General features: G+C 38.2%; 1 protein-coding gene across 1 annotated transcript in view; it reads right to left on the bottom strand.

Moving 5' to 3' along the window:
- Positions 1–13,728, bottom strand: part of ACADM (acyl-CoA dehydrogenase medium chain) — a 33,380-nt gene extending 19,652 nt beyond the window's left edge. The window contains exons 1-6 of the mRNA XM_040470678.1: positions 13,299–13,728; positions 9,218–9,305; positions 5,796–5,893; positions 5,607–5,676; positions 4,218–4,318; positions 3,515–3,595 (exon numbers count right to left, since the gene is read on the bottom strand). Coding sequence (XP_040326612.1) covers positions 3,515–3,595; positions 4,218–4,318; positions 5,607–5,676; positions 5,796–5,893; positions 9,218–9,305; positions 13,299–13,328 — 468 coding nt within the window. The 5' untranslated portion in view covers positions 13,329–13,728. The remainder of the gene's footprint in view (positions 1–3,514; positions 3,596–4,217; positions 4,319–5,606; positions 5,677–5,795; positions 5,894–9,217; positions 9,306–13,298) is intronic.
- Positions 13,729–17,070: the final 3,342 nt, after the last annotated feature.

Raw genomic sequence — 17,070 nt, 5'->3', positions numbered from 1 at the left:
TGCTTCCATCTTGCCAAAAAAAATACTAGTTAAAAGTATAACTTTGAGGTGTGAAATGCCTATAAGCTGAAGTCTGGCATAGAGCAGGCAATTCACATACTGAGTAAATTAGTGGATGAATGAATAGCAGTTAAAGAGAAATGAAGTTTCCTTTGGTCATTAGGTACGATGGAAACTTCTCTAATATATTTTTGCAAAAGGAACACTATTTAGAAAAACAAGTATTTTGTTTTATCTTTAGTATATCCCTTTTAAATACTATACTCCCTATTTTCAGAAGAGACAATGAGGTTAAATGACCAAATGAGATCGCATTGCTATTACATGGCTGAGTCAAGACTTGAAGCAAGATTCAGTCTTGTTTCAGTTGCATTCCAGCTACTTCTAAGCTCCACTGGAAATGCATTATTTTATGGCAGTAATTTTCTGCACCATTACCAAGCTTTTTACAGACTTCTAGGTTCTAAGACCATGCTTGGAAAAGTAACTTTACTTAAAGTCCTGCCCATAACAAGCTTACTCTAACAGTTTAATACTTGTTCCTAACTGGGGGCACCTGGGTGGCTCAGTCGGCTGGGCGTCCGACTTTGGCTCAGGTCATGATCTCACGGTTTGTGAGTTCGAGCCCCGCATCAGACTCTGTGCTGACAGCTCTGAGCCTGGAGTGTTTCGGATTCTGTCTCCCCCTCTCTGTCCCCCTCCCCTGCTCCTGCTCTGTCTCTCTCAAAAAATAAATAAACATTAAAAAAAAAAAATACTTGTTCCTAACTGTCTGACACTGCATATATTTCAGGTATACATTTAAAATACTTACTCCAGGGGCGCCTGGGTGGCTCGGTCGGTTGAGCGTCCGACTTCGGCTCAGGTCATGATCTCACAGTCCATGAGTTCAAGCCCCATGTCAGGCTCTGTGCTGACTGCTCAGAGCCTGGAGCCTGTTTCTGATTCTGTGTCTCCCTCTCTCTCTGACCCTCCCCCGTTCATGCTCTATCTCTCTCTGTCTCAAAAATAAATAAACGTTAATAAAATACTTACTCCATTCTTGAAAAAAGAAATATGGTTTCTGTGGGGCACCTGGCTGGCTCAGTCAGTAGAGCATACAACCCTTGATCTGGGGGTTGTAGGTTTGAGCCCCACATTGGGTGTAATAAAGATTACTTAAAATCCCCCCCCAAAACTTAAAAATAGAAATACTGTTTCTAATTTATTATTTTAATAGTTTACATAATAATATCTATGCAATAACAGAATTACTTTTCATTTTTGAAAGTTTTCTTATACCATATGGTATTGAAAAATAATTATAGTGCCCTTAATTATCTCCGTACTTGCTTCCTCAGTATATCTGAGGATGTATATCCAGAGTATATCTGACTGCACCAAGCAAGAGATTAAGTTTTATGAATATGCAATGACAGTGTATCTGTACTGCAAAGTTAAATCCAAAACCTTGTATTAACTTCTTCTGTATTGATGTTTACCATGACATTATTTTTAAAAGCCAAAACCTAAGGAATTTAAATATCCAAAAATAGGGAATAGTGAAATAATTTATACTACAGTACATCCATTAGGTGACATATTATACAGTAATAAATATAATAAAATTTATTTTTTATTTTTCAAAACACTGCAGTATTTAAAAAATTATGTAAGAAAATGCTCATGTTAAACAGGATATAAAACTGCATATATAATATGACTCTAACTATTAAAAATACATTTATATGTATTAAAATATCTGACAGCATGGTTTGTGCCCACCCAAGGACACACACACACAATATCTGACAGCAAATATAATAAGAGAGGAAGACCACTTAACTTTTTTTTTTTTTTTAATGTTTATTCATTTTTGAAAGACAGAGAGCACAAGCAGGGGTGGGGCGGAGAGAGAGGGGGACACAGAATCTGAAGCAGGCTCCAGGCTCTGAGCTGTCAGCACAGAGCCTGACATGGGGCTCGAACTCATGAGCTGCGAGATCATGACCTGAGCTGAAGTCGGACGCTCAACCGACTGAGCCACCCAGGCGCCCCAAGACCACTTAACTTCTTATCTGAGGGACCATATATAGTTTTATAATAAAAAAAGTTAAAAATATTTTTTAAGAAATTTAAAGAAAACACATTAGATGTAGTATAATTTTATAAATATTTATTGGGAGCTAAATAACTGTGTAAATTGTGGATCAAGACATAGTATGTCTACTGTTTTCATTTTCACCCTTGGCTTCATATTTTGAGTACATTTACTGCTATTATGCACTAACGGGGAAAATGTATAGTAAACCTTTATTAATTCAGAAGTTAGAATAAATTTTACATAAACTGAAGGTATCCATAACAAAATAGCCAAAAAAATGTTTAAAATATTTGAACTATTTTTAAAAACTTTTATCTTAGAAATACCAATTTATAAGTAATAAAATAATTACAAATATTCTTATCAGTACATTCGGGTAGGTTCTCCTAGGCATCTCTATGCTATAATTTTTTACCCTATTTCTAGTATTATATATGCTACAGGATACAATCTAAATTTTCACCTAATTCTTAGACAATACTGAGAATTAGTCTCCTAAACTCTCATTTGTTGAAAAGTTACCAATTAAGAGATTTATGTAAATGTTTTTATTAAGCAGTTTGCCTAAAATTCAGGTACCTAAAATTAAAAACATTGATTTTTTTAAATGTTACTTTCTACTCTTTCAGACCAATTTTTACCATTTACCTCAAAACTAGTAACCATTTACTCTATTTTGGGATCACAATCACACTGTAGATTGAAAATATATTCAACTGATAAACAAAAGAAGTCAAATTCCTTATGTAAAAACTTTCAAAATAGATCTTCTGTGTGTGTGTATATATATGTATAAATATCTTTTTTTTTTTTTTTTTTTTTTTTAAATAGACTCCATGCCCAATGCAGGGCTTGAACTCTCGACCCTGAGATCAAGAGTCACATGCTCTACCAACTGAAACAGCCAGGAGCCCCTATAAATATCTTTTTTTGATCCAATTTAAAAATTTGTTGAGTAGTGCCCAGAGAATGAAATAAAATCTATAAATATTCTCAAGTCATTCAATCATTCAACAAATAAAATGATTAACTTTTCAGTCCCATTAATTTCTTATTAGTTCAAAAGACTACTAGTTCAAACATCTATTGTCGTACGTTCAATCTGAACTTCTTGACACAATCACTCAGTTCTTGAACTGCAGAGTGCTCCATTAAACAGGTATTTCTTTCCTGGAAATGAGCTAGGAGATGATTATGACACTTGTCTGGAACCCCAGAAACATCCTAAATAGACAACTTTCTCTTGAAAATAAGCAAGAGGATTATTATGACACTTTCTTGGCATCCCAGAAACATCATTATATCTAAATATGCTGCTAACTTCTGTCTTAATGTGTTCTAGCCCAGTGTATACACATTGATTGGAAAGGAGAAATAGTACCCTTGTTCCCTTCTTTAAATGTGGAAAAAGGAGCAGCCGCACATACTCACACACATCATTGGCTCCTCAGTCATCCTCCCCAAATACTTCTTTTGTTGTTGATCATTTCCAGCAATGATAATAGGCATTTGCTACCACAGAAAAGTGACATTGAAAAAAGCAAGATATTTTTATTAGGTATGTAAATTTAGAGATTCTATAATTCAAAACCAGAGAACTACTTTTTCCCAAGGGGTAAATCCAAGAACTGGCCTTTATTCTTCCTTTAAGACAGTTAAAACCATGAGGAAATAAATCTGTTAGTCCAGTATTTTCATAAAAGTTATATAGGATTTGTCAATATAGTATGTAAAAATCTACTGTAGTAACATGCACAAAGAATTAAATTTAGGATAAGTGATGTGGTATGTATGATCAGGTCTCTTAAGAATTGCTCACTAAATTCAGCACTGCCAGCAGTGGCAATAAGCCATCCTGATCCTTCTCCTGAATGCTGGTTTTTGGCCTTGCCCTTACCTAAAAATTGCCACTGAAGCAGCAGCCAAAGTGTACAATTTCCCCACAAGGACAGGGAGGACTACAAGTACGGAGACAACAGGGCCAGAATGATCAATTCCGGGAATAAGAATTCTAGCCTTCACTGCAGAATCTTGTGTTCATTTTAAAGAAAATTGTGTTGCACCAGCTAACCTAACCTAGCATTACTATCTCATTAACACCTGAGTTATACAATTAATTTTCTAAGGAACTTACCCCCAAAGAATTTGCTTCAATACAAGTCTGAACCCCTGTACATCCATAAGCCAATTCTTCAGTAATTAAACAAGCATCAAAAATTCCAAGTCCAAGACCTCCTGTAGTATCAAAATGTTTTAAGGCCCATTATAATGTGTAGTATTATCTCATCAGAAATAAAGGTGAACTATTTTAATTTTTTTTAATGTTTATTTATTTTTGACAGAGAGAGCACAAGCTGGGGAGGGGCAGAGAGAGAGGGAGACACAGAATCTGAAACAGGCTCCAGGCTCTGAGCTGTTGGCACAGAGCCCAGCGAGGGGCTCGAACTCACAAACCATGAGATCATGCCCTGAGCCAAAGTTGGATGCTTAACTGACTGAGCGATCCAGGAGCCCCAAAGGTGAACTATTTTAATTAACAAGAAACTAAAAAAGTGTTCTGGTTAGCACAGTAACAAATTATATTTATTCAAAATAAGTTTTAAATATTTCAAAAAATTTTCTATTTGTAATCTGCACCTGTCTTCCTGTTTCAACTGGATTTTGTAAAAACTTGATTCAACTGTGCCAAAACTTTGGCTCTTTTACCTGAAGGAGTGACAACCTCACAGGAAAACAAAGTCTTAACAAAATGTAAAATCAAAGGTAGAATTAATTGCAACAAACTGACCAACTCTAGAGAGAAATTACCAACGTTTAGGGATAAAGTTATAGTTGAAACCAGTTTAAAAAAGGAAAAATGCCTCTAGGTATTAGTACAAGGTTTCTAAAAGCAGGCAAATACTGAAGTCTAAAGAGAAAGATAAAGGCAAAAAGCCCTTTATCATAAATGACTTACATAAATGGCAACTAATATTTGAAAGACTAAGTAGAGTTTTGCAATTTTTTCCTATTCATATACATTCTAGGATTAAAAATGTGAACAAAGTGGGGCTCCTGGGTGGCTCAGTCGGTTAAGCATTGACTCTTGATTTTGGCTCAGGTCATGATCTCAAGGTTCATGAATTCAAGCCCCTTACCAGGCTCACGCTGACAGTGGGGAGCCTGCTGGGGATTCTCACTCTCTGCCCTTCCCCCATTAACTCGCTCGAGCGTGTAACCTGTCTCTCTCTCTTTCTCACAAAATAAATAATCTTAAAAAACAATGAGAACAGAGGCCCCTGGGTGGCTCAGTCAGTTAAGCATCTGACTTCAGCTCAGGTCATGATCTCGCAGTTAGTGAGTTTGAGCCCCGCAATGGGCTCTGTGCTGACAGCTCAGAGCCTGGAGCCTACTTGGGATTCTGTGTCTCCCCCTCTCCCTGTGCCCCTCCCCCACTTGTGCTCTGTCTCTCTGTCTCTCAAAATTAATAAATAAATGTTAAAAATAAATAAATAAAATGTAAAAAAATGTGTACAAAGCTTACCACAACTCCCTGGAATGTGTGTATTCATTAAACCAAGTTCCCATGCTTTTTTAATTAGGGGCACAGGGTACTAAAAGGAAAGAGAAAGGTAAAGAAAAAAAAAGTTACATTAAAATCTAGATAGTTCAATTGTATAATCTTATAAAAATGTAAAAAAAACTTTTTTCTCCTTAAAATGCACATAACTACCTCGCCAGTTTTATCATACTCTGCAGCAACTGGGATTACTTCTTCCCTGGCAAATTTACGAGCAGTAGCTTGAAACTCTTTCTGCTGTTCAGTGAGCTCTAAAAGAAAGTCATTTAGAAAACATTAAAATAAGACAATGAGCTGAGGAAAAAAGTCCTATGATATTAGTATGTAAAAATTTATAATGGAGTCTTTAATCCTTGATTAACCAGAAAGTCCACAAATAAACCACAAAGACCACAATGCACTTTCAGACTAGCAAGATTTCATTGTATAATATAAACAAATTTATGTCAACACAAGTACCAAAGGAGGTAGGTTAAGATTTCTAGCTTTTACCAAGGGGTAACAGACATAAACTCATTTTTCTCTTCCAATTGGTGAGGGTAAAAAAAAATGTTTTTACTTATTACTAGTTCCTAAGCAGATTTACCAAACGTTTACTAACACTGAAATGAAACTACTATGTAAGACATGCTCTGATCTCAAGAATCAGTCTAGGGAGATGAGACATGCTCGGTGAGACCATAAACCAGCAAAACTTGTTCCAAAATGTAAGGGTTAAATTGTAGTGTTAGGGCTAACCTGTAGCCTTGAGAAATAACAGCTTTAACACTGTAGGTTAAGAGGTAACAGCCTTATCCTATCATCAATCAAGGGAACAAAAGTTCAAGGAAAATCAACTGGATTAATGTTTGATTAGATTGTGGCAAGGGCGTGTCTGAACTGTTTCCAACCCCATCTGGGAACTATTTCTTTGTTCTGTTTCCAGGTGAAGATAAGACGATGTGGTAGGCTATAAAAACTCTGTATCCTGGCTGTTCCAGGCCGCACTCTGATCAAGAGTGTCAGTCCCACTCACTCAGCCTTACCTCTCACTGCAATATACTTTGTTGTGACTGTCACTGGTGCCTGTAGCATTGTTTCAGGAGTTGTGTGGACGCAACACAAAGTATCATATAAGAATCCCAACACTATAATTTCAAATTTTACTCTTCCTTTATTTTTTATTTATTTATTTATTTTTTTTTTCAACGTTTATTTATTTTTTTGGGGACAGAGAGAGACAGAGCATGAACGGGGGAGGGGCAGAGAGAGAGGGAGACACAGAATCGGAAACAGGCTCCAGGCTCTGAGCCATCAGCCCAGAGCCTGACGCGGAGCTCGAACTCACGGACCGCGAGATCGTGACCTGGCTGAAGTCGGACGCTTAACTGACTTGACTGCGCCACCCAGGCGCCCCTTACTCTTCCTTTAAACTGAGATAATTTGAGGTTATAAAATTAGCACAAAGCAACTAGTAAAATGTGGGACTGTTTCTCAAAAGTTAACATTAACATAAAACTCTAATTCAATTACATAAAATATGAGGTTCTGTTGTTATAAAATTAATGGAGTGAATAAGGTGGCTGGACTGAGGATTGGAGCCAGTCATTTGCATTTTTTTCCCTTTTTTTTTTTCTATGTAATTTTTTTTCCAGGCATAGAATTCACTGATTATTCACTTACATACAATACCTAGTACTCATTAAAACAAGTCCCCTCCTTAATACCCATCACCCATCTGGCCCACCTCCCAGCCACCTCCCTCCAACAACCCTCAGTTTGTTCCCCATCATTAAGAGTCTGTGGTTTGTTTCCCTCTCTTCTTTTTTTCCCCCTTCCCATATTCATTTTTTTAAATCCACACTGTTACAGGGTTTTAATGTGATTGCATCCAACATCAAAGGATAGGTAAGATTCAAAAGAGATAAGAGGGTATTTTGGGCAAGAAAAATAAAAGCAAAAGCAAAGAGATAAGAATGAGCAAACATGCTCAATACTATAATCATTTGTATAGGGATGTGAGAAATAAAATGTAAAAGACATGAGAATTTTGGTGTTGAATCGAATAGCCTTAAAATCAAATCTTTCATTTTATAGATAAGGAAACAAAAGCCCAGAATGAGGAAATGATAGCCCCACAGTCTTACAATGAGTTAGCAGTAAAAGTATACATAAGAGTTTCAGTCACTGTTGTCTACATCACAATTTTTTTTTTTTTAAGTTTATTTACTTTGATGGGGGTGGGACAGAGAGAGGGAGACAGAGAATCTGGAGTGGGCTCTGTGCTGTCAGGGCTCAATCCCTCCATCTTGAGATCACTGACCTGAGCCAAAATCAAGATTTGGACACTTAACTGACTGAGCCACCCCGGTGCCCCACAATTTACTTTTAACATTGGGGCCAGCAGATACTAAGGTTGCAGGTGAATAAAAAGAGAGGGAAGACAGAGACCTAGTTTGTATTATTTATTGAGAACCTACTTAAATACGGTCATGCTGTACTAGGGATTTTACATATATATCAATCTTAAATCCTGTGTTATAGACATTATCTCCATTTTATAAAGAACTGGATACAACTGCTCATAGACGTTATCTCTATTCCTTTTCTTAAGTTTCTCAGCCTCCCTCCTAAATACTATATCTATCTCATCCAGTTACCCAGCATACCACCACAGATTTCTCCTGCTGGTGTCTTGCTACTGACTATGAATCTGTATGTGACAAACTGAAACTAAATAGCACTTATACTTAACCTATGTTAATAACAGAGTAAGAAAGAAAACCCAGTGGCCCAAGCTCCTATCCTCACGTGGCTTGAAATTTTTAATTCTAAAATACGTTATAAAGAAGCTAAAAATCTTAAAAAATAAAAAACAAAAACGGATAACCCTAGAGAGCTTTGAGTTTGTCATTTGTACCTGGTTAGGAGTTAGTTATCTGAGCTGCCTTTTACCTATTTTCTGAGATCAAGAAACCAAAGATAATGGATTTCAACTAAAAGAAAGGTAATAATTTTGAAGGAAGAAGCACTTTAGGAGACAATGGATGCTAAAAATAGCACCCATTTTTTTGCCTAAGGTCTTCATTTTAGAGAGGAAAGGGGAAGAGAAATCTTACTACTTTCCCTTCCAATACCACATGACTCCCTGATCCCAGACTTTAAACCTATCAATTGGCATCAAAACTGCAGTGCAGATACAGCAGGGCCAAAACAGGCTTTGGCTTATTAGCAGGAAGCTAGCACTGTGTATCTAAATGTTCAAAATATATTTTTTGCATTCAAATTTCTAACTTGAAGACTATCTGTATCAGTAAATTTGTTGTTTATTTAGGGCTATAAACTTAGGGAAAAGGGCACAGATATATATGTCTCCTGCTAACGCAGATCTATGTGTAGGATATTAGGCTGAAAAAGAAAAGGAGATCAGGAAGAACGGGTGTGACTGACTGAACAATCTGTGGATGGTCAGTGGCTCTATTCATTACTAGACATTACTAAATGTTTACAAATACATATATTCCAGACAAATACATATACAGAGCTGCATATATACAACAACTATGTTTAAAATCAAAAGACAGAACAAAACATACCAAAATTAAATCCCAATCCTGGTTCACGTTGTACGGCAGCTTTTGTATGCTGTGATCTCCAGTCAGAACGAGAAAGACTTTTTAGGACCTGTAAAGGACAATTTTATTAAAATAAATTGGATGAATTAAACATCAAATAAAAGAATATTGACAATTACGAGTACAGCAACTTGTGTGATTTATATTCAATAAGTCATTACTTAAATGCCTTCAACTATAATTTGATTTGTATATTAAATAAGCCACATACCAGATGTCTGAATATGTATTGCAGAGATTTTTTTTTTTTAAGTGATGAAAATAAAACTAATCAATAGTATTAAAGTGGAGTGTCTCTAAGACAAATAATAGGGGTAGTATCAGACTTAGGACCGCTTTTCTGGAAATCTCACATACAAGCTCTAGGACATCTGTGATTGAGAAGCTGGGGAGAGAGCAACAATAGGATGGTGTAGTCTATCAGCTTTGATACCCTGTCCCAGGTGAGCCTTGCAGGTATGCCTTTGGGAATTGTCCCTTGGAGGATTCCATTTTCTACTATTTAACAAAACAAATTAGCCTAAAACGAGTTCTATTTATTTTCTGCTGCTGTCTGTAAGCATTCTTAGAATATTCTAAGATACACTATGGCAGTCACCAGTTTTGTAAATAAGATTTTATTGGAACACCATGTCTACTGCTGCTTTTCCAGCATAGTTGTATAGTTGCCAGAAACCATATGGTCCACAAAGCCAAAAATATTTATTGTCTCTTTACAAAAAAATTTGCCAACTCTGTTCTAAACTATTAATAGGCTACTTTTCTTAATATCTGGAATATACTCATATTTCATCAAAAAAAGTATAATCAGATATACATGTATTATTCCTTTGCAATCCATTATTATACTCATGATAGTTGAATATACATAAAAGTAATCATTTGCATTTATTTAAGTTAATGGAAAGCATACTAGAACTCCCAAGTATATGTTTGAGGACAACAAAATCACACAGTTTACGCTTCAAAGTATTTGATGGAAATATCCATAGGCAATTCTAATATTCCAAAGAAAAGAGAAACTGAACAATATACTAAAAGATTAAGAACTAAGGGGTGCTGCTGGTATGCCTGGGTGTCTCAGTGGGTGAGGCATCCTACTTCGGCTCAGGTCATGATCTCATGGTTCATGAGTTCAAGCCCCGTGTAGGGCTCTGTGCAGCAGAGCCTGGATCCTGCTTCGGATTCTGTGTCTCTGTCTTTCTGTCTCTCTGTCTCTGTCTCTGTCTCTGCCCCACCCCCACTTGCACTCTGTCTCTCAAAAATGAATAAGCATTTAAAAACAAAATTAAAAAAAAAAAAGAATGGTGGAAAGCCTCGGTGGCTCAGTTGGTTAGGTATCCAACTCTTGGTTTCAGCTCAGGTCATGATCTCATAGTTCCTCAGTTTGAGCTCGGAGTCCAGCTCCAGTGTCAGCCTCAGAGCCTGCTTGGGATTCTCGCTCTCCCTCTCTCTCTCTGTCCCTCCCCTGCTTGGACTCTCTCTCTCAAAATAAATAAACTTAAAAAAAAAAGAACTGAACTTACATTTTTCGAAATCTGTAAAAACAAACCGTCTATTTTGTAGATGACCACAGCTTACAAAGAGAATCATCTACATTTAACGTGACATTATGGATAGTCAAATATCATGAATACCCTTTCAAAATAATAACACTTTATACAATTTTGAAAAGAATAACCAGAGTATAAAAATTAATATTTTCTTTGCGATTTTCATTAAATTTATTTTGGCAGTAAAACATGGTTTCTCTAATGCATACTGTTCAAACATCATAGATGAAACCTGTAGTTGTTTACAGTCACATTCCACAATTAATTCACTGAATCTCCAAGTCTAGCCTAGGATTAAGGCACTATTTTTATTCCTATTTTGCCTATGAAGAAAGTGAGACTCAGAAAGGTCAAGTGAAATTGGACAAGGTCACTCTGCTATTACATAGTAGAACCAGGATTCTAACTGCAGCATTTACTATAGAGAATCCATACCATCAACCACCTTGCTATCTGTTCTTTCAGTTTAAGTCTCCTATTCGGTTATTACATTCTAAAAAGAAAAACATCCCACAAAAATCAGACCAAAAAACTTGGCTCTTCTAAGTGTGTGTTTACATACTACTGAACAAAAATTAGACCTCACAAAATAAGTAAGTCTGCTGAGACTTTAAATACAAAAATTATTAGTGGAGGGGCACCTGGATGGCCCAGTGGGTTGAGTGTCTACCTCTTGATTTCGGTTCAGGTCATGATCCCAGGGTTGTGGATCAAGCCCCACATTGGGCTCTACCCTTGGTGTGGAGCCTGCTTGGGATTCTCTCTGTCTCTGCCCCTCTCCCCCCACTCGCTCTCGCTCTCTAAAATAAAATTGAAAAATTAAAAATGAAAATGAAATAAAAAAGAAAATTATTAATGGGTTTAAAATAATTTATAAAAAGTTTACATATTATTTTTCAGGAAAATGTTATATAAAATATAAAAGTAGCTACACCCTGGGGACAATCCCCATCAATCTAATGATATAATAATGTTATCCATTTAGAGAAGTGGCTTAGTAGACAGAATATAGAAATTGTAGATTATTTGGATTTAGAATGGTTTGTGTCTAGACTCCCCAAGTATTTTTGAGACCCTGGACCAATTACAAACTTCCCTGTAGCTTCTTTTCAAACTTTGAAAATGAGGCTTTTCTTACTGGATAATTTGTTGAGATGATTAAAATAAGAAAATGTCTTGGAAGCATAATGCCATATAAATACTGATTTTATTACTTTGGGATCTCTGCCCAGAACAATGGAATTCCAAATCTCCAAGAGATGGCAACCTCAGTCAAGCATCAATTCTGCAATAATAGCACAACTATGTATTTTTAAAACTATTTATGTATTTTTGAGAGAGAGAGAGAGAGAGCACAAGACAGCATTCGTGAGCAACCAGGGGAGAGACGCAGAGGGGGGTGTTGGGGGACGGGGAAGAAAGAGAGAGAGAATATCCCAAACAGGATGGAGCCCGATGCCAGGCTGGATCCTACAACCCTGGGATCATAACCTCGGCCAAAATTGAGTCCTCAATTCAGCCAACTGGGCCACCCAGGTGCCCTCCCAGCACAATTATAATTAAACGCTTTCTCCCATTTCTTAGGAACGTAAGAATCTTAAATTTTATGGGAGTGTCAAAGATGAGATACAGCTGTGTAAGTTTTCTGGATCAGGTTTTTCTATATACCTTATTGGAGATTGAGAAATCGGGTCTTTTTTTTCTGGTGTGAGTTAAAAATAATTTTTAACATGTCCAGATTTCTGCCTTCAGAGCCCATTAACGTGTATAGCAATAACAAATATTGGGCAGCAATCCATTAGAATTATTATAAATTCTAAAGCTACTTTTTTGGGGGCCAAGAACGTAACTTTAACTCAATTATTAAATACATTAAGTACCCCAAGAAGCAGCTGCTCTACTTTCCTTTTCCTCCGTAACTTTGCAAGCACTCAAGATACGAGTATCTGAAATCTGCACTTTCTATCATGTATCAATTGCATGATGACATTTACTTTATGATTTCTTCTTGGGCTGGAGGCATAAAGCCAGTAGAGAGTTTTCTCAAAATATACTGCAAAAACATGGCCTTTGCTCGTTCTGAGATGCCTGCCCAATTTAGACACGGTTTACTTTCGGGAAAGGGTGAGATTCCTGGGGGAAATATATAGAGAGTTCCTAGGCCAGAGGGAAAATGAAGGACATTCCGAAAAATGACTGCCTACAAAGGAACCGACGAGTTGCGATGATGATAGGGCAAAATTGAAAGCCCGGACTGGATAATAAGAGAAGAGGGTAAGCGTGAAAGCAAGGCGAGGATCCGGACTTGAGACCCGCAGCTAACGGTGAGGTCAGGAAGGCCAAGGCGTCCGATAAGCTCTTTCCTCACCACAGCTTCCTACTCTCCCGGGGAAGCACCTCTTTTCGTCCCAAGCTTCCGCCCCCCCCCACCCCCCTCCAAACGCCACAACCACCATTCCCCAACCCCACCGAGCCTTGCTGTCTCTCACCCCGCAGCATCGCCTAAACATCGCTGCCATGGTTGACTCTTGATCCTGCTGCTCGGTCTCCAATTCTCTGCGCAGCTCCGGGACTCTTAAGGGGTGCTCCAACCCAGAGGAGCGACACCCGTCTGGCCCCGCCCACACCCTGGTCCCGCCCGCTGGTGTGGATGTGGGTGGGGAGCGGGTTGCCTAAAAAGGGTACCGTAAAGAAAAAGGAGGATGGGGGTGGGGGGCTGCGTGCTCGCTCCGAGCCAGCGCGGACCAGTAGGATCTTGGGCGGTTTGGGAAAGAGTGTCTAACGACCTCCTTTGGCCGACGTGTCCCGAGGGGTGGTCCCGGAAGAGGCTTCGCTTCCCTCGGGCCCACAGAGTTTCGGCAGCGCGACCTTTCGAGGACGCGGAAGCCTTTAAGGCTCTCCGAGCGGGGCTGGCGGCGGAAGCTGGAGGGTGGACCCGCGCCTAAGGAAGAGGAGCGAGTGCGGCGCGGGGCCTGTCGGGAATCTGGGTGAAAGGGGGCGGCTAGGGTGCGCAGTCCCCAGCCAGTTCTGGTGGTAAGATGCTCTCCCTGGCCTCGTCCGTCCCAGAAACTTACCAATCCAGTTTTTTCTGCCTAAGTATTACAAGTACATTTTACTCTCGAAAGCTCGGCCGAAGCCATAGTATGTGCTGTGTTTCAGAAAACAAACGGGAAATCCCTTAGGTAAATTCGACCTTCCCGAATATTCCCGAGGCTATTTATTGCTACCCACGTGTGTGGATGTGGACCGTGTCCTTGGAAATAAATTGAGTTTATTTAAAGCTCCTGGCTCAGCGAATGAATGAATGTTGGACGTGAATGTCTGCCTGAGGAATTCTATTTAAAGTCACCCTCTCTTCCTGTTAGACCCTGAGTTAGCAGTGGGTAGGGTGTGATGTTACAGTGTTGGGGAATTTGTAAAGCTGTCCAAGGTTTGGCTAGCTTTTTGTGAAAACTAGTAAGAACGCCACCGCAAGGAAGGAGTGTAAATGTTTCCCATAATCCACAGGACTTTTCATTTTTATTGCTATCATCCTAGTTTAGGGTCTCATCACTTACCACTAAATCCTGTAAACTTGCTTAACAATCTTTTTTGCCTGATAAGTCAGGCCATAATCTCATTCTAATTTAGCTTTTCAATTCCTATATTCTGTTATGGTAGTCCCCTACAAGAACCTTCTACCTTTTCATCTGGGGATTTAGAATGTATTTATTGAGACTGGGCATAAGGCAGAATGTTAAGTGCTAAATTAAAGTACCAGGGAAATTCGGAAAAGGAAGAATTCAATTGGTCCTGGAATCATCAAGGAAACATTCAAATAGGTGGGTAAAACACAAAGTGGACTGCTAAAGTTGGGTAGGAGTTAGTAGAAAAAAAAGATTTGACTATGCACCTCTAGTTTTTAAAAAAAAATTTTTTTTTTTTAATGTTTATTTATTTTTGAGAGACTCAAAGCATGAGCAGGGGGGGGCAGAGAGAGAGGGAGACACAGAATCCAAAGCAGGCTCCAGGCTCGGAGCTGTCAGCACAGAGCCCGACATGGGGCTTAACCCCATGAACTGCAAGATCATGACCTGAGCCAAATTCAGACGCTTAACGTACTGAGCCATCCAGGCGTCCCTAATTTTTTCAATTTCTTATTCTGAACATTTAAGTACAATGAAGATGAGCAAAAAGTTCAAATCAGCCATATGATTTTATTACCTAGATTTAAAAATTGTTATTGCCCACTCGTGGGATTTAAAAGACAAAACAGGGGCGCCTGGGTGGCGCAGTCGGCTAAGCGTCCGACTTCAGCCAGGTCACGATCTCGCGGTCTGTGAGTTCGAGCCCCGCGTCAGGCTCTGGGCTGATGGCTCAGAGCCTGGAGCCTGTTTCCGATTCTGTGTCTCCCTCTCTCTCTGCCCCTCCCCCATTCATGCTCTGTCTCTCTCTGTCCCCCAAAAAATAAATAAAAGTTGAAAAAAACAAACAAACAAACAAAAAACCACTTAAAAGACAAAACAGATGAACATAGGGGAAAAAATAAAAATTGTTGTCGCACTTGTTTTATTCATGTGTGCGTGTCTAGTGTCATTTAGTTTTTGTCAGAACTGTAAGTTGTAAACATTAAGACACTTCATTTCTAGTGGCGCTTGCATGGCTCAGTTGGTTAAGCCTCTGACAGTTGGTTTCAGCTCAGGTCATGATCTCATTGGGCATGAATTCAAGCCCTGTGTGGGTCTCTGTGCTGACAGCATGCAGCCTGCTTGGGATTCTTTCTTTCTTTCCCTCTCTCTCTGCCCCTCTCATGCTCACGTGTATTCATGCTCTCTCTCTCTAAATAAATAAATAATCTTTTTTAAAAAAAGATTAAAAAAAAGGGTTCTAACCAAAGTTTAAGATAAGGTGACTTGAAGCCAACCTGATTTTTTTTCTCTTTGCTTTTTCAAATAATACTTTTGTTTTCCCTAGCAATAGTAATAAAGCCATACATACTACATTATTATGAAAAATGATTTCATAGAAAAGGAATTTATGAAAAAAAATTATGATGATACCTCTTCCAAACCTCTGGGGATCACTTAAGGCTTTGTCAACCTTGACAATGGAAAACCAGGATCTCTTTCAGTGACACTTCTGTTTTTAGAGCAAAGATTATACTTAAAAATTGTTGATCCCGCTTTAAACACTAGGTGTAGCTATTTGGCTTAGATCCCAGGAACTAAGACTCAATGGTGAATTTTTCGGTTAAAGACCCCTTTCTTTTATGTGTGAAGGATTAATCTGTATATTCATTTTTAATTTTTTATTTTTATTTAAATGCTTATTTTTGAGAGAGAGAGAGTATGAGCAGAGGAGGGGCAGAGAGAGAGGGAGACAGGATCCAAGACAGGCTCCATTCTGACAGCAACAAGCCTGATGTGTGGCTTGGTGAACTCACAAACCCTGAGATCATGACCTGAGGCAGTTGGGACGTTCAACCAACTGAGCCAGCTAGGTGCCCCATGTATGTTCACTTTATTTTTTAACCTGCAGGTTCAGAAATTTAAAATGATCAGTTTTCCCCAAATAAGGTCAGAGTGTAAACTAAGATTCTGGTTTGGACCACAATATGTAAAGGAGCTAAGATTCACCAAAGGAAAAACCAGTTTTTCTAGCATGTATTCCTCAAGCCAGAAAACAGAGAAACATGCTAGGAGTAAGGGTAGGATTTCCTGGATCCTAGGAACTGATAGAAGGATGAAGAGAATGCTTATAAGATCAAATTAGGTGCATACTTCTTAGTAAATGTTACCTTCCCAGGGAAAGGTCTTTAGAAACCGTTTGTGTCACTGTACATCAGTTTATATTGTATTCTAGAATTTCATATAAATGGAATCATAGTAAGTACTCTTTTCCAGCTGGCTTCTTTCACTTACCACAATTTTGAGATTCATTCACACTTAGTGTATCACTAGTTTGTTCCTTTTTTGCTGACTGCTATTCCATTGGATATAGCACAAATTGTTGATAGACATTTAGGTTGTTTCCAATCTGGGAGTATTACAAATAAAAATGCAGTAAACATTTGCGTGCAAAAGCAGACATTAATACAGTAGAAAATAAGCAGTGAAATCAGCAAAATCAAAAGCTGATTCTTGAAAAAAAGTAATCATAAAAGTAATCATAAAAGACATGCCTCTAGCAAGACCTGTAAAGATAAGAAATGTTAAGCAGTTTTAGAAAGTATAAGAGTTAACCATAGATTAAGGGAGATTTTTTAAAATATTTATTTATTTA

Source organism: Herpailurus yagouaroundi, unplaced genomic scaffold (genome assembly GCF_014898765.1).
Source record: "Herpailurus yagouaroundi ecotype Mexico unplaced genomic scaffold, PumYag 77, whole genome shotgun sequence".
Lineage (NCBI taxonomy): Eukaryota > Metazoa > Chordata > Mammalia > Carnivora > Felidae > Herpailurus > Herpailurus yagouaroundi.
This window is presented reverse-complemented; position numbering and strand designations above follow the sequence as displayed.